At 45.6% G+C, this 21,251-nt stretch overlaps 1 protein-coding gene across 13 annotated transcripts in view; it reads left to right on the forward strand.

Moving 5' to 3' along the window:
* Positions 1-21,251, forward strand: part of LOC134346695 (ras/Rap GTPase-activating protein SynGAP-like) — a 663,780-nt gene that overhangs the window by 242,624 nt on the left and 399,905 nt on the right. For all 13 annotated transcript variants that reach the window (XR_010017990.1, XR_010017989.1, XM_063048226.1 and 10 more), the window contains one exon: positions 9,758-9,852. Coding sequence is in view for 11 of the 13 variants with exons in the window: in XM_063048226.1 (XP_062904296.1) it covers positions 9,758-9,852 (95 nt within the window). In the remaining 2 variants the exon portion in view is untranslated. The remainder of the gene's footprint in view (positions 1-9,757; positions 9,853-21,251) is intronic.

Raw genomic sequence — 21,251 nt, forward strand, 5'->3', positions numbered from 1 at the left:
GCATTTAGGCTTCTGTATCTCCTTGCTGATGGTAATAATGAGAAGAGGGCATGTCTAAGGTGATGGAGTTCCTTAATGATGGACGCTGCCTTTTTGAAGCATTGCTCCTTGAAAACGTACTGGATACTACGGAACATTCTAAAAATGAACGTTTGAAGTTCAAAGTAACATGGTCTGAGACAGGCCCGAGCGGGCAGAGAGAAGGGGCACTTGGGAGTGGGACAAGGGTTAATCTTGTTGGCAGCTCCCAGCCCAACCCACCAGAGGGCGCTAGTGGTACATGAGGTTTGCTTAAGGCTGAACCAAGGAAGTAACCTGACACCTGGTGAGTGGGGACCTCGGAACGCAGCCTTGAGGAACACCCGCTCACCAGTCCCATGCAGCACTTTGTTTCAAAAATCCCTACGAGGCCTCTCCTCCCCATTCCTCCTCCCCCATCAGCCGAGATTGACACATTTTTGGACATTAAAAGATCAGGGATGTGGAGTGATGCTGGGGCAGGTGATCAGCCAATGTCTCGATGAGTAACTGCAGGCATGAGGAGGTGAATGGCCTATTTCCACCTTTCTACCAAGAAGACACTGCAGTTTCTCAGAGAGGAGGAAACAGGTGGCCGGTGTTAAACCAAACGGCAATGGGAATTGGCCACTTCTCCAGGGAGATTGGATGGGTGCACCAATCCGTGTGGATGGATGAGGAGGGGTGGAGTAACAACATTTGGGCTGCTGCAGTCCTAAGGTTGGAAGATGACAATTCCCCACTGGCCTGCTGTGACATTCTCACTGGTTCCTCTAATTCCATCTCCAGAGAGCCATCCCCCAAATGTAGACAGGAGTGAAATTCGGAGAAAAACTGTAGGTGCTGGAAGTCTAAAGCGTAACCAGAAGAACCTGGAGTCACCTAGCCCATCAGAGAGCACCTGGGGTGAGAAAAAACTAAACTAATCTTTCAGGTAAAAGACGGAAACACTCAGCAGGCCAGACAGTGTCTGTGAGGAGATAAACTGGATTAACACTTGAGGTAGAAGACCCTCGGTTCGAAAGAAAAGGAGGGAGGCAGGTAATGATTGTTCTGTTTCCAGCATTCCACTTGATCTTCTCTTCTTTCAGGTCTATTTTAAAGGGGTTGAGCAACAATTTTGTACCATTTTCCTTTATTTTAAATGTGTTCATTACTTTCCCATACCTCAGAGGCATAGAGCAACTCATAAAAAGGCCATTCAGCCCACCTAGTCTATACCAACCATCAACTACAGTTGACACTAATCCAACACTGCTACCATTTCTTTTTTCAAACCGCTGTGTCTTTTGTCTGAGGTTCCCGTTTGCTCACTCCTTCCCCTGGCTCTCATTCTGCAAGAGTTTTCCCACACCAGATTCTCCTGTATCTCAGCATTCTGGTGTGATTGCAGAAGAAAATCAGCAGCAGGTCCCCTCAAGACTTGTAGCGTAGCAGGTAGAGCTGCTGTCTCACAGCACCAGAGACCTAAGTTTGACCCTGGCCTCCGGTGCTGTCTGTGTACATTTAGACTCTTCAATAGGCACCTGGATAGGCAAAATGGAGTGTTACGGGCTGTGTTGGAGGGAAGGGTTAGATTGATCCTGCAGTCAGCATATTGTGGACCAAAGAATTGGTGCTGTGCACTGTATAGTTCTGTGCTCTCCCTGTAACCCCATGGGTTTCCTCCCACGTCCCAAAGATGTGCAGGTTCATGGGTTAAGTGTCCACTGTAAATTGCCCCTGGTATGTGGATGGCTGATGGAATCTGGGAGAGTTGATGGGAACGTGCGGAGAATAGGTTAAAGGGAGGATCAGTGACGAATGTGATTGTTCTGTCGTTCCACACTGATTCAAAGGATGGAGAAGTTGTAAGGAAATAATTGGATGAACTCGTTGACATCACTGTAAATTGCTAACTAATTTGTTAGGATTCCTCATGGGGAAAAATGCCAAGTGAAATTAATCTCATGGTGTATTTCAAAGAGTTCTTAGGCATTCTAGCCATCCCATGGGAATGACAGTCAAAGCAACACTTTGTCTGCTCTTGCCATGGGATACGATTATAGGCCAGCGCTGAAGGACGAGAGATATCCCACAGTTCGTGGGAATGCAGGGAAAATTAGCAGGGACATAAAACATCGTAGATGCCAAGATCCGGAGCAATGTCTAGGTTGCTGGAGCAGGTTGGGCAGCAAGATGGAGTGAAATGGACAGTGAATATTTTGAGCTGGGACCCCTCATTTGGACTGAATTAGTAGAGGGGAGATGGCCTGTATAAAGAGGCAAAGGGTTAGGGCGGAGCCGGTGCTGGCAGGTGGGCCCAGGTGAGGAGGAGTGATAGGCAGATTGAGGAGGGGAGGGTGAGAATGTCTAAGAGGTGGAGGTGACAACAAGTCTACAGATTGTGGAATCTGACAGAAGATGGTGGAGCATGGAACTGAGTGAGGGAAGTGAGTGGAGCTTGTGGGTGGTAAAGGAGGGAAAAGGAAAAGAGTGATCAGGGGACTGGGGAGAGTGTAGGAGATTAGTGGGAGATTAGAATTGATGGGTTGCTGCAGAGGGCTGGCAGAGACTTGATGGGCTAAATAGCAGAAGGAAATGCAAGAAATGGCAAATTGTACTGCAACTAATGAGAACTCTGGGTACAAGGGAACAAGTGCAACAGCCAATCAGCACAGTGCAAGGCTTCTCTGAATGGTAATGCAGTCACGATGCTAGTAGGTCATGAGTCATGTTGCCTAATGCATAACCCTTCGTTGCCATATCAGAGTGCACGCGCAATATTTCACCTGCAGGCAACACCACCAACAATGCAGCATCCATCTGCTACAGCACTGGCCTGCACATTGCATGCAACGCTCCAGAGGGATGAATCTTCCAGGTCGGAGAATAGAAATTGCAAACGAGTCACGTCCTGGTCTCAGGTTACCGAGCAGAGGGATGAGTAAGGTTCAGTACTGCAGTCGCTGGCGTGGGAGAACTGTTGCTATGCAACCATATAGTCGTCGCATTGGTTGCAATTCCCTCCTCCTCCTCCTGTCAGATAACATTGCACCTTTGGATTAAATAATGCAAATCTGATGTACGTTTACCACGGAACAACCAGCGATGAATATTTAACTCGTGTTCTCTTGTTACAGACATCTGTTTGTTCATTACATCAAAGAGCACTGATCACAAACTCAACTAATTTCCTCTCTCCATCTCCGCTCCCCCCCTTTCTTTTTATTCCCTAATCCTTCCCCTTTTTTCTTGCATCACTGTGTTCCTCCTTCTCCCTCTCTTTCTCAGGGATCCTGATTCTGCCACGCTCTCTATAAAGAGGAGGCTGGTTTATTGACCACTGCTTCCCCCCACCCCCCAGACTGCCATCACACAAGTTCACCCTTCATTTTGTGCCAGGTTCTAATACTCGGGTTGCCAGATGGAAACTGGGGTTGTCGGGTACACTGAAAATAAAGCAGAATAATGTTGGGAATGCTTGGCAGCATCAATGGATAGAAGGGCAGTTAATGTTTCAGGACAATGTTGAAAACACCCAGTCGGTCAGTCAGTCAATATCTTCTCAGCTCAAAACATCAACTCTTTATTCCTATCCATAGTTGCTGCCTGACCCTTTGAGTTCATCCAGCACTTTGCATGTGTTGGTCTGGATTTCCAGCATCTGTGTTTTTTTAAATTTATATTTATATTGGAGTTTTTTTTGTTTACAGTGCTCCCACGATCTGAATGATGCAAATGTGAAGGAAATGATTTTTTAGAGTGCGCCTGACCATTCCCTGGGCTCAAACCACATTCTTGGTCACTGATACACAGAGTTGGCTTCAATAACAGTGGCATTTGAACTCTCTATCCATCCTGAAGTTCAAATCATTAAACCCTCTGTACCAAGGGAGAGTTTGGGGTAGATATTTTGTACATTCAGGTTCACGGTCAAGATTATCACTGTCATGAGCATTGTACACAGATATAAATGCCATGAAAATCAGTTTTTACAGCAACAGCTGTAGCAACAACAGTATAAAACAAAGGCAAACATAAGTTAATGTGATCTTGATTGACATAGATTGTACATAAATGTGTGCAAAATAATCAAAACAAACAATACTAGTGCAAGCTTGAGTGAGATGCACATATAGTCCAAGCTAATGTTAGGGAGTTGTTCAGATCAGTTCAAGAACCTGATATCAGAAGCTGTTGTCGAACATTCAGGTATGGGTCTTCAGGCTCCTGCACCTCCTGCCCAATGACAGCAAAGAGAAGAAGGCACAATCCAGATGGTGGATGATGAATGATGCCTTCTTGGGGCATTGCCTCTTGCATGCGTGGCCCAGTGAGAGGAGCAGAGCTACCGGTTCGTATTCTGAAAGCTACAGAAACGACACTGTGATAAGACCAAGTTCTGATGAAGGGTCTCAGCCTGAAGCGTCAGCTGTTTATTCCTTTCCGTAGATGCTACCTGACCCATTGAGTTCCTCCAGCATTTCGTATGTGTTCTCTGGATTTGCAGCACCTGCAGAATCTCTTGTGTTTGTGATAAGGACGAGCTGTGGGGGAGTAAAACTCATCCTCTGTTAGCTGGACTAAACACAGGAAAAAAAAATGGACAAAATCTGCTTCTGAAATTGAATGCTGTAACTTGAATAGAACTAAAAAAAGAAATTGGAGTTGGAATACCTTGTGTTATAGGTATAGTCAAAGGCAGAAGAAGAACTCTTTTGAGGTGGTGTTGATAATTAGTACGTAATAATAAGATTGACTATGTAGCAACACATGATTCATTGAGCTGAACTAATTACAGATACAGTTGAATTGCAAGGAATGTACTAAGGAACATCTGACTTCAAACTAGAACTGCAAGTGCATTCAACATCCAAAATAAAACCTGTAACTGCTGGAAATACACAGCAGGTCAGGTGGCATCTGTGGAGAGAGGAGCAGGTTCTTCAGCCTGAAATGTTCACTCTGATTCTCCCTCTACTGATGCTGCCTGGCCTGCTGAGAGTTTCCGGCATTTTGCAGGACTGTTCAAAAGTCTTAGGCACATAGATGGCTAGGCTGCCTAAGATTTTTGCAGAGTACTGTATCTGTCAACACAGAGCAAAGAGCAAGTCTGTATATCTGGCAGGAGCAAAGGATGTAAGGGATGGTAAGGATGGTGCGCCAAGAAGGGTGTGGAACAGGTGGCAGAGCAGGCATGCCAAGGTGGGGGTTGGTGCAGCCAGGTCATTTGATTCCAAACAATTGGTTTATTGATCATTACAGATCGGCTCACCAGTGCTTCCTGCTCTCCTCTCATTTTCCCAACCATGATTATTTTCCGTTTGCCCCCTTCCCATTTTCCCAGCCATGATTTCCCTCTCCCTATCCCCTTCCACAATTGAGACTCATATCAGAATCAGCTTTATCATCACTCACATATGTCATGAAATTTCTTTAATTTTTGTGGCTGTAGTACAGTGCACTACTTAACATTACTACAGTACTATGCAAAAGTCTTAGCCACATTAGCTGTATATATGTGTGCTTCTGGTCAATACTGTATGTTCAAGTTTCAGATTACCAGACCTACTGTTTACTGATTTACACATCAGCCTGAAAATGTATGTTTATTCTCTTTAATTTATTCATGAATTGGGTGTGGTTGATGAGGCTGGCATCTATTACCCCTCCCTGAGAGGTGTTTTGAGCCACTGCAGTCCTTCTGGGGAAGGTCCTCCCACTTTTGGGTGCTGGGTGGATAAGGGGCGGTGACATATTTCCAGAGATGGTGTGTGTCTCAGGACATTAAGCAACCTTGGCCAAGGTTGACACATGTAAGGTTGAAGGCTGAGCAGGCCAGTATTAACCCAAGAGTTACAAAGGAAATACTGAGAGCTGCAAAATGAAAATAGATTTAAAAAATCGTACCATACTCTGACGACTAGTAGTGATTGTTGTTATTAATATGGAAAATAAGATCATGGCAAAGGGAGAGTCATACAGATGGAAACAGACTCTGTAGCTACTGAATGCGTGCTGACCTCCCACCACCCATTTACACTGATCCCGTTTCTTTCCTCCCCACATTCCCCCAACTCCTACAAGATTCTACCACTCAACCACGTACTAAGGGCCATATAGAGCCACCAATTAACTCACTGACCTGCACGATGGGAGGAAACCGGAGCACCTGGGGAAACCCGAGCAGTAATGTGCAAACTCCACACACAGACAGTGCCGGAAGTCGAGATCGAACCCAGGTCATAAGCTATGAGGTAGCAGCCATACCAGCTTCACCAGTGTTCCACCCATTGAGATGTGGTCCCATTTAAGTTAGGCAAACTGTTCTGTAATAGACCAGGTAATGGCTAATTTAGGAAGTGTACTTGATTCTTAAACTTACTGTGAAAATCAAACAACGCCAGTGTGTCCCTCCACTACTCTCACTACCTGTGTCCTAATGATACAACTCATCCATTCCATTTAAGGAGGCTGTTCATCTATTCTCCCACTCTCCTGGGACTCTCGCTTCTGTTCTCACTCCCTCCCAATGCTTCTATTTTCAGCCTAATTCTCACTTGTATAATCAGCCTGACATCTGTCATGTACTCCGCTTCTCTCTTTCAGTTTCCTTCTTCATCCTTTAGCTCCTTTGCTTATCCTCCTTGTACGAATGTGCGTGCATTGAACCCAATCACCTTTTCCTTTAAAGACATTGTATTGTGTCATCTGAGCCAAAGCCATCTGAATCCCCTAAAACTGGCCTCCCACCAATTATGTCTTTTTACTCAAAGTTATCTCCAATTTTTTCTATTTTTTAAAAGCTATGATCACTATTCCCTGATTGCTCCCTCACTGAGAACCATTTCATGACCCTCATTATTCCTCATGCTTCCTCAATGGTGGATCAGAAACATAGTGGAAAAGAAAATTCTCCTGAATGGAGGACATCGACCCCATAGATGAAAATGCACAACTCTTTGGGACAGAGAATTCCAGAGATTTACCACTCACCATTTATTTCAATATTAAATGACCACTTCTAAATTTGTACCATGTCCTTTCATTTGAGACTGTCCTAGTAGTGGAAACATCTCAAAACCTACCCTGACATGTATTTCTATCAGATCATTTCACTGAACCAGCTTACACCAGGGACAAGTTTGGGGTAGACAAGGTTCATGTTATAGAACCAATTCAGGAACAGGCCAGTCATGACAGAGAAGCAAGTGATGTATTAATGAACCAAACCGTCGTTTCTGGATGACATTCTCAGGGGTCTCAGCTGATGAAATACATCAGGAGAGTCATTGTTGTGGTAGTAAAGGGAGCTTGGCATACCGTTTATGCATGGAAAGTTCTAACAATGTGAGAAGAACTAGTTGTGAGGATGTTAAACTCATTCTCTGTTAGTTGGATTGAACAGAGGAGGTGGAGAAAATTGCAGACAGAATCTAGGAAGAATGAAGCCATAGAGATTTTGGACAGGAACAGTGTTTAATGTCTTTAATCTCAGAAGTGTTGGGATTTAGTGGGGTAGCTGGTCACAGCACCAGAGACCTAGGTTCGATCCTAACCTCCAGCTGAGTGTGTGTGTGTGTGTGTGTGTGTGTGTGTGTGTATGCACGTGCATGGTTTGCACGTTCTCCCTGTGTCCACGAGGGTTTCTCCCAGGTGCTCTGGTTTTCATCTCCGAGATCTGTGGGTTGGTAAATCACCCCTGGTATGTAGGTGAATGTGAGAAACCACAGGGGAGTTAATAGGAATGTGGGAACAAAATAGGATGAGTGTAGATGGGTCGCTGATGGCTGGTATGAACTCAGTGGTCTGGGTGGCCAGTTTCTATGTTTTGTTAGTCTGTGACTGTTACAGGTGATGCTTTAGTTTTTGAGATGCTTGATCATTCTTAGCCCAAAATTCAGGTTCTCCACAGATGCTGCCTGATTCACTGAGTGTTTCTGGCACTCCAATGTTTTCCTTATCTTGGCCCACTGGGCTCCATTCCTCTGGACACATGCAGAAGGGTTCCAAAGTTATCTGTGTTGAACCAGTGTTTGAGAGGGTTAAGTGGTGAGAGCAGATTGCACACAGTTTCTGCACATTGAGATGAGTAGTGGTTTGCCAAGGCATCGAAAATGTTGGAATGTTTTAGGGGTTAAACTGGGAGTGACTGATCATGTAGGCAGAAGAGACAAATATTAAAACTGAGCTTTTCAGCAGCTAAATCGGGAAGCAGTTCTCAAATGATGGGATAAAGCAGGAGGCTGTGAAACACACTGATTTTTTTTTTTAGGACTGACACACATTTTCCTTGCATTGTTAGTGGATAATTGACAAAGCAATTTTGGGGCTGAGGGATAGGCCAGGATTTAATTTGAACAGAGAAGCAGGCAGAGAGGGTGACAGCACCTCGGGGTCCTCTGTGGAGAGGACCGACAGTGCTCGAGAATCTTTCACTCCCACCGAAGATGCAGCGTCAGTTCGATGTTGAGTGAAGCTCCCTCTGTGTGTTCTCTCATCAAACACACTGGCTTCAGTTACTCTGTGTGAAGCCCAGTGCCTGTGTGCTTTGAAGCAGGTAAATGAGGGATTTCTCCGTGTATTTATTCTCTCTCTAGACGTGGGCATTGAAGACAAGTCCAGCATTTATTGGCCATCCCTACTTGCCCTTGAGAAGGTGGAGGGGGGAGGGGGGAGCCTCCTCCTTGAACTACTGCAGTCCTTCTGGTAAAGGCGATCCCACAATGCTGTCGGGGAGGGAACTTCAGGAGTGAGACCCTGAAATGATGCAGGACCAGTGATAGATTTCCAAGTTGGGATGGTGGGTGACTTGGAGGGGAAAGTTGCAGGTGGTTGTGCTCCTCTGTGCCAGCTGCCCTTGTCCTTCTTGGTGGTGGACCTTAGAGGTGCTGTTAGAATAGGCTGGATGAGCAACTGCGATGCATTGTGTAGAACGCTACACACTGCAGCTACAGTGCGCTGGTGGCGGAGGGCAAGAGGGTTCATACCGGTTGGGCTGCCACTTTGTTGATATTAAAATTGGAAGCGGGATTGGTTAATAATTGTTGTATGTACCTGGTACAGTGAAAAGCTTGTCCTGTGTACTGTTCATACAGATCACCTCATTAATCTCAAACTGTGCTGAACTTCCTGAAAGTCTGTGCATTATTCTGGCCAATTGGAGAGTATTCCATCCTTGCAGAAGGCTTTTGGGCTATCAGGGGTGGAATCTACCCAGCCTCTCAGCCTGCTGTCATCTGAAGTCTGATTTGTGTGGCTGATCCCATTAAGGTTCTGGTCGACTATGACCCGCCCAGGACTGCCTGTCTCTGAATGTCAAGGGTTGGAGGAGGGGCTGAATATGAAGACAGTAGTTAAAGTCTCCCCTGCTTGGAGATGGTCATTATCAGGCACTTCTGTGGTCTGAGTGCCCTTGCCACTTACCAGCACATGCCCAGATTTTACCTCGGTCTTGCTGCGCACTGCAGCATTGGAGCACCACCAACTCCTGTAATCTGGAATGTGGTAATGCAGAATTAGTGAGTTATGTCAGTCAGGAGATAAGAATTGACCACTCTTGTTTGGAAAAGAGTGGAATTGAATTTGTGCATCCACTCGAGAGAGCTGAGGGCTCACCATTTGCCTGACAGCTGGCACTTTTGAGACTTCAGTGAAGCGTAGGGTGTGTCAGTCTGGGGTCAGACATTGAGATGTCTCCAGTGGGGTTTGAACCAGCCACTGGCACTGAGTTCCTCTCTGCCTTTGTCTTTTTCAGAGTATCACCCAGGCAGGTCTTCACGGAGGAAGAGCATTCCTGGAGGGAAACAGCTGAGTATGGATGCTGTGACATCGGCTCCCTTCAGACCCACAGTAAGTATCTCTCCCAAGAACACAGAGGAGGTAAAGCCTCCATCAGTTCCTCAGAGCCATCCTTCGGCCTATTGTATCCATATAGGTGCATGAGCATGATTCCGGCAATGAAGGGGTTAACATATGAGGAGCATTTGGCAGCTTTGGGCCTGTGCTCACTGGAATTTAGAAGAGTGCTTGGGGATCTCATTGAAACCTACTGAATGTTGAAAGGATGAGATAAAGTGGATGTGGAGAGGATGTTTCCTATGGTGGGGGTATCCAGAACTAGAAGGCACAACCTCAAAATTGAAGGGTGACCTTATAGAACAGAGGTAGAGAGGAATTTCTTTCAGCCAGACGGTACTGAATCTGTGGAATGCTCTTCCACTGATTGCAGTGGAGGCCAAGTTTGTGCGTATATTTAAGGTGGAAGGTGATAGCTTCCTGATCGGTCAGGGCATCAAAGGATATGGTGAGAAGGCAGGTTGTTACGGGGTTGAGTGGGATCTGGGATCAGCCATGATGGAGTGGTGCAGCAGACTCAATGGGCTGAATGGCCTAATTCTGCTCCTATGTCGTGATCTTATGGTCTTTGGAGAGTGAGATACCTCCACCAAACGATGCTAATTTGGCAGTATTAACCTCTGAAGCTTGCTAACTCTGCTGCTGTACTGCTCAAAAGGACAAAGGTTGCAGCTACATATAGGAAAGCCATCATCTCCATGTTTCTCTCTAAATCACTCATACCGCTCCCAGACTGGGCTGCCAGATTATACCGTACTGACACAAGCCATGTCCACCATGAAGTACCCATCTGTATTAATCTCATTTAATCAGCACTTTCTATTTGTTGGCGATTCCTTTCCCAGTAGCTGTTCAAGATTGTGGCTCACCCCCAACTTCTCATGAGTGAAAGCCTTGGCCTTGGATGTGGCAAACACATCCTGGGAAATGAGTCATAGAAAAAATTCACTCAGCGGGAGTAGGTCCTGTAGTAATGGCTGGTTTTCTACCTCAGCTCCATCGGCCAGCTGATCTCCTATCTCAGTTCTGCCTGCCACCGGACCTGTGGTATCTGAGTTCCACCTGCCACTGGAACTCTTGCTTTGTTCCCTCCTTGCCAATGGATTTCCTGCCTCATTTTCACCTTGGCAGATAGTGCCCTGATTGGTAATTCGAATCAGGGATGGGCTAATTGGCCTAATTCTGCTCCCATGTTTTGTGGTGTAATGGACTGAACATCACTTACCCCAAAGGATAGAGATTTTCTAACCCCCTTCCCCTTCCCCTTCCCCTTCCCCTTCCCCTTCCCCCTCCCCCTTCCCCCTTCCCCCTTCCCCCTTCCCCCTTCCCCCTTCCCCCTTCCCCCTTCCCCCGTCCCCCTTCCCCCTTCCCCCTTCCCCCTTCCCCCTCCCCCCTTCCCCCTTCCCCCTCCCCCTCCCCCTTTGCCCTCCCCTCCCCTTCCCTTCCCCCCTTCCCCCTCCTGCCTTCCCCTACCCCCTTCCCCCTCCCCCTCCCTCCTTCCCCCTTCCCCCCCTCCTTCCCCCTTCCCCCCCCTCCTTCCCCCTTCCCCCCCCCTCTCTAGCTCTCCTCTCTCGCTCTCTCTCACTCCATTCCCCCCATTCACTCTCTGCCTGACCTGCTGAGTGTTTCTACACTTTCTGTTCTTATTTTCAGAACTTACTTGTGGTTAGGAAGGGGTGCTGAGAGGGTGGTGTGTGTGCAGCCCATCTCAAAACTGACTTTGATTGCTCCGAACTACAGTGAACACTTTGAACCCGGGACGAGGCTAATCCAGAACAATACGCACAATGCTGGAGAAACTCAGCGGGTCAGGCGGCAGCTATGGAAATGAATAAACAGTCGACGTTTCTGATGAGGTCCTGAAGAAAGGTCTCGAACCGAAACGCAGACTGTTTATTCATTTCCATAGATGCAGCCTGACCTGCTGAGTTCTTCAGCATTTTCTGTGTCTTTTGTTCTGGATTTCCAGCATCAGTGGAATCCCTTGCATTTACCAGGCTAATCCAGCCGCCCAATGTCTCCACTGCCACACTTCGCACCATTGCTACAGCCTTCCCTGCTTTCCCCCCTCTCCCGTGTACCCATCTTCTCTAGAACACACGGAGAATGAATGTCAGTGAGTTGCCCTGGTAACAACAGTGAAGTCCTCAATTGTTACGAATCCCACACTCTAAATAATATCTACGATACATACAGTATTAGTTCTGTTCCCGAAGCTTGCCTTGTAGTGCTTCCTTCTGACCAGACCTCCTCGGCATTCCATCGCTATGTCCATGGATAGACGGCCTATTTCAGCCCCGCGAGCACCCGGATGTTACTTAATCTGCAGATCGCCACCGAAATTATTTTTACTTCAAATCCATTTATTCCCATGCAGCAAATGTGTGGTAGGTTTTGAATAGGAGACGGTGCAGGGAAACCCAAATATTGTCCCAGAGATCTGCCTTGCTTTATTAGCATAGTCGTACAATACAGGAAGTGGTCCTTCAGCCCACCAACTTCATCCTGACCACCAACTTCCATTTAAACTGATCCCTCCAGATTCCACCATTTGCAGTCCCCTGTGCCCCATTTCATTCTCTCCACACTTTCACCCAAGTTATGAAGGGTATACAGAGGGTTAATGAAAGCCCAGGCTTTTTCCACTGAGTTTGGGTGTGACTAGAACTAGAGATCATACGTTAAGGGTGAAAGGTGAAATGTTTAGGATGAACATGAGGGGCAACTTCTTCACTCAGAGAGTGATGAGGGTGTGGAACGTTGCCAGCGGAAGTGGTGGATGTGGGGTTGATTTGAACGTTTAAGAGTAATTTCGATAAGTGCGTAGATGGGAATGGGTTGTGGTCCAGATGCAAGTCAATGGGACGAGGCAGATTAATACTTCTGCATTGACTAGATGGGCTGAAGTGTTCAAAGACTTTCTTTTGTGACTCCTCATCCCTCCCCACCCAATTCTACCTGTCACTTACACAATTTCTAGTGGCCGGCTAGATGTTTTAAATTGTGCAAATGTAGAGAGAGAAAAAAACTCTCGATGTTGTTGCTTCAAAGACTCCTGAAAACATATCCAATATGGGTTAGCTACAAACAATCCCTTCAAATACTTATAGATTGGGTTTGGCCATGGAATAGAAAGATTTGGAAATACTCAGCAGGTCAGGAAGCATATGTATGTGGAGAAAGAATCAGATTTACTGCTGCATCACAAATCAATACCACCTGGGCCATGCCAGCACAACAACAATCACTACCTCAGCATAGAAACACTATAACCACTTTGCACTACAATGATAATATGTTTTTTTTTTGTTCTGATCGTGTTCCTTATTGTATTATTCCTTATTGGTCCTGAAGAAGCGTCTCAGCCTGAAATGTCGACTGTTTAAACTTTTCTATAGATGCTGCCCGGCCTGCTGAGTTCCTCCAGCATTTTGTGTGTGTTGCATATTTTATATTTTTGAATAGTTAATGCTGTTAATATATGATATCGTTGTGAAAGGTGTGTATCTGATGCTATGTGCCTGGGTTGCTGCTGCAAATAAGTTTGTTCTTTGCACCTATGCTTGCATGTACTTGTAAACATGACAATAAACTGGACTTTCACTTTGAGGTTAAAGGTGAGAGTACTCAACAGGTCATGTAGAAATTGTGGACGGGCAGAGTCAATGTTTTGTGTCAAACGCTATTTATTTTGGATTTCTAGGACCTGTCAGTTTTTTAAAAAATTCATTTGGGATCAGAAAAGTTTAAATAACAGAGGTCAGTGTATTTGATGTGGTCTGGGTCTAAACACAAAGTAAGTTAGAGAGAATGAGACTCTGACATATCCAGTTGTCTGAATGTAGGGAGGCAGAGTTTGGAAAGAGGGAAGGAGTCTGAGGGTGAGCGTGGAAGCAAAGTGGGGGAATTTGTATCACTGGGAGCTTCATTCCAATTTCTCCCTGCAACACACAAGTAGGAACACAGAGTGGCAGTCAAGACCATTGGTGTGGTTTCAAGGGATCCTGGCACTGGGTGTTCACTGAGTGTTATCACTAGCATAGTGATGAGTGGCCTCTCTTACTGAACGGCACTTCTGTCTGTCAGACTGTCTGAGGGTCAATCTACAGGTCCAGTTCTTTGTCAAGGAACTTAAAGTCCTGCTGAAAGGTCTCGGCCTGAAAGGTTGTCTGTTTATTCCTGTCCATAGATGTTGCAGCATGTGTTGAGTTCCTCCAGCATTTAGTGAGTGTTGCACGTTTGGAGAATTCACCACAGCAGGGAGCTGACCACAGCCATTTCCCTGCTCACCTTTCCATGTATTTGCTGGTCTTCCCCGGCCTCTCGCCCACTTACTTTCCCTCATCTCCCTCCTTCCCTCCTCTCACCTACTGTCTCCCTCCCTCTTCCTCCCTCACTGTTCCCCTTTCTTCCTCATGCACTCCCTCCCTCTTCACCCTTCTCTCATTTCATCACTTTTGCCTCCCTCCCTTTCTGTGTCTCCCTCCCTCTGTCCAATTTCCTTCCTCTGCCCCTGTTTTCCCTTTATTTGGTTCCTTCTCATGCCCTTCTTCCCTCCCAAAGCCTCCCCTCTCCTGTTTCCCTCCCTCTGCCTTACTCAATGTCTTCCCACTCCCACTCCCTCATCTCACTTCTCTCTCCCTCCCACTCATGCCCTCTCCTTCACACTCCTACTCCCTCCATGCCTCTGTCTCCCTCCCTCTCCCTCTCATACTGTCTCTGGTTCCCTCCGAAACACTCCCTCCCTCACTGTACCACTTCCTTCACTCACTCCTCACATCTTCAGCTTTTCTCTTCACCATCATTCACTCCCCACACCACTTATCAAAAAGAGTCCCCGTGAATTACCCCATTCCCGGTCCCTGTACCCAGTGTCTCTGTGAATAACCCCATTCCCGGTCCCTGTACCCAGTGTCTCTGTGAATATCCCCATTCCCGGTCCCTGTACCCAGTGTCTCTGTGAATAACCCCATTCCCGGTCCCTGTACCCAGTGTCTCTGTGAATAACCCCATTCCCGGTCCCTGTACCCAGTGTCTCTGTGAATAACCCCATTCCTGGTCCCTATACCCAGTGTCTCTGTGAATAACCCCATTCCTGGTCCCTGTACCCAGTGTCTCTGTGAATAACCCCAATCCTGGTCCCTGTACCCAGTGTCTCTGTGAATAACCCCATTCCCGGTCCCTGTACCCAGTGTCTCTGTGAATAACCCCATTCCCGGTCCCTGTACCCAGTGTCTCTGTGAATAATCCCATTCCCGGTCCCTGTACCCAGTGTCTCTGTGAATAACCACATTCCTGTTCCCTGTACCCAGTGACATTGCGAATATTCCCATACATGGTCCCTGTATCCATTGTACTTGTGAATATCCCCATTCCCAGTCCCTGTACCCAATGTCTCTCTGAATAACCCCATTCCCAGTCCCTGTACCCAGTGTCTGTTTGAATAATCCCATTCCTGTTCCCTGTACGCAGTGTCCATGTGAATATCCCGATTCCTGGTCCCTAGACCATCAGACGTAGGAACCGAATTTGGCCATTCAGCCCATAAAGTCTGCTCTGCTATTCCATAAGGGCTTATCCCAGATTCTACTCAACTCCATGCACCTGCCTTCTTGCCATAACCTGGCACTGAACAACTATCAATTTTCACTTTTAATTTACCCACATTCTTGGCCTATGCAGCTGTCTGAGGCAGAGCATTCCACAGATTCACCATTCTCTGGGTGAAAAAAATTCCTTCCTACCTCTGTTCTAAAAGGTCACCCCTCAATTTTAAGGCTGTGCCCTCTAGTTCTGCACACCCCCACCATAGGAAACATCCCCTCTACGTCCACCTTTGCAGAGCTTTCAACATTTGGTGGTTTTCAATCAGATCCCCATGCATTCTTCTAAATTCCAGTGAGTACAGGCCCAAAGCTGCCAAATGCTCCTGATATGTTAACCTCTTATTTCCCAGAATCATCCTTGTGAACCTCCTCTGGACTCTCTCCAATGACAACATATCCTTTCTGAGATATGGGGCCCAAAACTATTGACAATAGTCCAAGTGCAGCCTCAGTAATGTCTTATAAAGCTTCAGCATTATCTCCCTGTCTTTGATGTTCCGTTCTCTCTAAAATGATTGCCAACATTGAATTTGCCTTCATATCATGGACTCAACCTTGTAAAATTAAGTTTCTGGAAGTCTTGCACGAGGACTCCTAAGTCCCTTTGCACCTCTGATATTTGTACCTTCTCCCCATTTAGATAATAGTCCACACTATTGTTCCTTTTACCATGCATTATCACACATTTCCCAACACTGTATTCCATCTGCCACTTTTTTGCCCATTCTACCAATTTATCTAAGTCCTGCTGCAATCACATTGCTTCCTTAGCACTATCTACCTATAGAACCATAGAACCATAGAAACTACAGCACAGAAACAGGCCTTTTGGCCCTTCTTGGCTGTGCCGAACCATTTTCTGCCTAGTCCCACTGACCTGCACACGAACCATATCCCTCCATACACCTCCCATCCATGTATCTGTCCAATTTATTCTTAAATGTTAAAAAAGAACCCACATTTACCACCTCGTCTGGCAGTTCATTCCATACTCCCACCACTCTCTGTGTGAAGAAGCCCCCCCCTAATGTTCCCTTTAAACTTTTCCCCCCTCACCCTTAACCCATGTCCTCTGGTTTTTTTCTCCCCTTGCCTCAGTGGAAAAAGCCTGCTTGCATTCACTCTATCTATAGCCATCATAATTTTATATACCTCTATCAAATCTCCCCTCATTCTTCTCCGCTCCAGGGAATAAAGTCCTAACCTATTCAACCTTTCTCTGTAACTGAGTTTCTCAAGTCCCGGCAACATCCTTGTAAACCTTTTCTGCACTCTTTCAACCTTATTTATATCCTTCCTGTAATTTGGTGACTAAAACTGAACACAACACTCCAGATTCGGCCTCACCAATGCCTTATACAACCTGATCATAACATTCCAGCTCTTATACTCAATACTTCGATTAATAAAGGCCAATGTACTGAAAGCTCTCTTTACGACCCTATCTACCTGTGATGCCACTTTTAGGGAATTTTGTATCTGTATTCCCAGATCCTTCTGTTCCACTGCACTCCTCAGTGCCTTACCATTAACCCTGTATGTTCTACCTTGGTTTGTCCTTCCAACATGCAATACCTCACACTTGTCTGTATTAAACTCCATCTGCCATTTTTCAGCCCATTTTTCCAGCTGGTCCAAGTCCCTCTGCAGGCTCTGAAAACCTTCCTCACTGTCTACTACACCTCCAATCTTTGTATCATCAGCAAATTTGCTGATCCAATTTACCACATTATCATCCAGATCATTGATATAGATGACAAATAACAATTGACCCAGCACTGATCCCTGTGGCACACCACTGGTCACAGGCCTCCACTCAGAGAAGCAATCCACTACTACCATTCTGTGGCTTCTTCCATTAAGCCAATGTCTAATCCAATTTACCACCTCCCCGTGTATACCTAGCGACTGAATTTTCCTAACTAACCTCTCATGCGGGATCTTGTCAAAGGCTTTACTGAAGTTCATGTAGACAACATCCACTACCTTCCCTTCATCCACTTTCCTGGTAACCTCCTCGAAAAACTCCAACAGATTGGTCAAACATGACCTACCATGCACAAAGTCATGTTGACTCTCCCTAATAAGTCCCTGTCTATCCAAATGCTTGTAGATTCTGTCTCTTAGTACTCCCTCCAATAACTTACCTACTACCGACATTAAACTTACTGGCCTATAATTTCCCGGATTACTTTTCGATCCTTTTTTAAACAACGGAACAACATGAGCCACTCTCTAATCCTCCGGCACCTCACCTGTGGACAGCGACATTTTGAGTATTACTGCCAGGGCCCCTGCAATTTCAACACTAGTCTCCTTCAAGGTCCAAGGGAACACCCTGTCAGGTCCCGGGGATTTATCCACTTTAATTTTCCTGAAGACAGCAAGGACCTCCTCCTTTTCGATCTGTACAGTTTCCATGATCTCACTACTTGTTTCCCTTAATTCCATAGATTTCATGTCAGTTTCCTTAGTAAATACAGATGCAAAAAACCTATTTAAGATCTCCCCCATTTCCTTTGGTTCCGCACATAGCCGACCACTCTGATCTTCAAGAGGACCAATTTTATCCCTTACAATCCTTTTGCTCTTAATATACCTGTAAAAGCTCTTTGGATTATCCTTCACTTTGACTGCCAAGGCAACCTCATGTCTTCTTTTAGCCCTCCTGATTTCTTTCTTAAGTATTTTCTTGCACTTCTTATATTCTTCAAGCACCTTTTTTACTCCCTGCTTCCTATACATGTCATCCAACTCCCTCTTCTTCTTTATCAGAGTTGCAATATCCCTTGAGAACCAAGGTTCCTTATTCCTATTTACTTTGCCTTTAATCCTGACAGGAACATACAAATTCTGCACTCTCAAAATTTCTCCTTTGAAGGCTTCCCACCTACCGATCACATCCTTGCCAGAGAACATCCTGTCCCAATCCACGCTTTTTAGATCCTTTCTCATTTCTTCAAATGTGGCCTTCTTCCAGTTAAGAACCTCAACCCTAGGACCAGATCTATCCTTGTCCATGATCAAGTTGAAACTAATGGTGTTATGATCACTGGAACCAAATTGCTCCCCTTCACAGACTTCTGTCACTTGTCCTAACTCGTTTCCTAACAGGAGATCCAATATTGCATCCCCTCTAGTTGGTCCCTCTATATAGTGATTTAGAAAACTTTCCTGAACACATTTTACAAACTCTAAACCGTCTAGACCCCTAACGATATGGGAGTCCCAATCAATATATGGAAAATTAAAATCCCCTACCACCACAACTTTATGTGGTACCCCTCCACCTATCTTCGTATCATCTGCAAATGTTGCCACAAAGCTATCAATTCTATTGTCTAAATCATTGACAAACAATGTGAAAAGTAGTGGTCCCAATACTGACCCCTGAGGAACACCACTAGTCACTGGCAGCCAACCAGAAAAGGCCCCCTTTATTGTCATTCGCTGCCTCCTGCCTGTCAGCTATTCCTCTATCCATGCCAGTATCTTTCCTGTAATGCCATGGGCTTTAAACTTGTTAAGTATCATCATGTGTGATACCTCATCAAAGGCCTTCTGAAAATCCAAGCAAATGACATCGCTTCCTCTCCTTTGTCCACCTTGCTTGTTACTTCCTTGAAGAATTCTAACTGATTTGTCAGGCAAGATTTCCCTTGACAGAAACCATTCTGACTTTGACTTATTTTATCATTAGTCTCCAAGTACCCTGAAACCTCTTCCTTAATACTGCACTGTCCCAACCACTGAGGTTAGATCAACTGGCCTATAATTTCCCTTCTTAAAGAGTGGAATGACATTTGTAATTTCTCAGTCCTTGGAACCATGCTAGAATCAAGTGATTCTTGAAAGATCATAACTAATGCATCTGCTATCTCTTCAGCAACCTCTTTCAGATGTCTGGGATGTAGTCCATCTGGTCCAGGAGACCTATCGACTTTAAGACCTTTCAGTTTCCCTTGCATTATTTCTTTTGGAATAGCAATGGCACTCACTCCTACTCCTTGACACTCATGGAAATTTGTCACACTGCTGGTGTCTTCCACAGTGAAGACTGATGCAAAGTACTTATTAAGTTCATGCACTATTTCTTTGCCCCCATTACTACCTCACAAACATCATTTCCCAGTGGTCCATATCAACTCTCACCTCCCTTTTACTCTTTATATAACTGAAGAAACTTTTAGTATCCTGCTTTATATTATTGGCTAGTTTGCCCTCACATTTCATCTTTTCCCTTCGTATAGCCTTTTTAGTTGCCTTTTGTTGGATTTTATAAACTTCCCAGTCATCCAACTTCCCACCCACTTTTGCTATGTTGTTTGCCATTCCCTTGGCTTTTATGCAGTCTTTAACTTCCCTTGTCAGCCCCGGTTGCCTACCCCTGCCATTTGAAAACAACTCCTTCTGTGGGACATATCTATCCTGTGCCTTATGAACTATTCCCAGAAACTCCAGCCTCTTCTGCTTTGCCGTCATCCTGGCCAGTGTCCACCTACAATCCACCTGGACAAGCTCCTCTCTCATGCCTCTGTAATTCCCTTTATTCCATTGTGATACTGATACATCTGACCTATTCTTCTCTCTCTCAAATTGCAGTATGAATTCCATCATATTATGATCACTGCCTCCTAAGGGTTCCACAACATAGGTATTCAGCAAATTCCCGCTCTTGCGATCGCCATCAAGCTGATGTTCCCAATCCCCTTGCATAAGAGTCCCCCATTACTATTGTGACATTACCCTTATTACTTGCCCTTTCCAGCTCCCTTTGCAATCTCAACCCCACATCTTGGCTACTATTTGGAGGTCTATATATGATTCCCATCATGTTTTTCTCACCCTTGCTATTTCTTAACTCCACCCACAAAGATTGGACGTTCTCTGGCCCTGCATCAACTCTTTCTAAAGATGTAATTCCATCTCTTACCAACAGAATCACACCACCGCCTATACCTTCCTGCCTGTCTTTTTGATACAGAGTATATCCTTCGATATTAAACTCCTCACTATGACCTCCCTTCAGCTACGACTCAGCGATACCCAGAATGTCGTAATGACCAAGCTCTAATTGCACCCTGTGTTTACCCACCTTATTTTGAATACCACATTGATTTAAATACAACATCTTCAGTCTGGCATTCTTCACCCTTTTGAATTTTGTCTCTGTGGTACAAGTTTAACGCTTTAGATTGTCTACATTTGTACCCAATCACTGGTTTAGCCTCTCTTATATTCATGTTCCACCCATCATCTACTTGTAAACCTGCTGGCTCATCCTCAGCTCTATCACACTGGTTCCCATACCCCTGCCATATTAGTTTAAACCACTCCCAACAGCTTTAGCAAACCTGCCCACAAGGATATTGATCCACCTTGGATTGAAGTGCAACCCATTGCTTTTGTACAGGTCACACCAGCCCCAGAAGAAGTACCAATGATGGAGGAATCTGAATCTCTGCCCCTTGATCCATTTCTTCAGCCACGCTTTTATCTGCCACCTCATTCAATTCCTATTCTCACCGTCATGTGGCACAGGCAGTAATTGCTACCCTGGCCCTTGTACCCAGTGTCCCTGTGAATATCCCCATTCCCCATCCATGTTCCCAGCATCCTTGTAAATATCCCCATTCCTCATCCATGTTCCCAGCGTCCCTATGAATATCCCCATTCGTCCACGTACCCAGCGTCCCTCTGAATATCCCCATTCCTCATCCATGTACCCAGCGTCCCTGTGAATATTCCCATTCCCCATCCATGTACCCAACGTTACCGTCTATGTAC

The sequence above is a fragment of the Mobula hypostoma genome, chromosome 5, assembly GCF_963921235.1.
Source record: "Mobula hypostoma chromosome 5, sMobHyp1.1, whole genome shotgun sequence".
NCBI lineage: Eukaryota > Metazoa > Chordata > Chondrichthyes > Myliobatiformes > Myliobatidae > Mobula > Mobula hypostoma.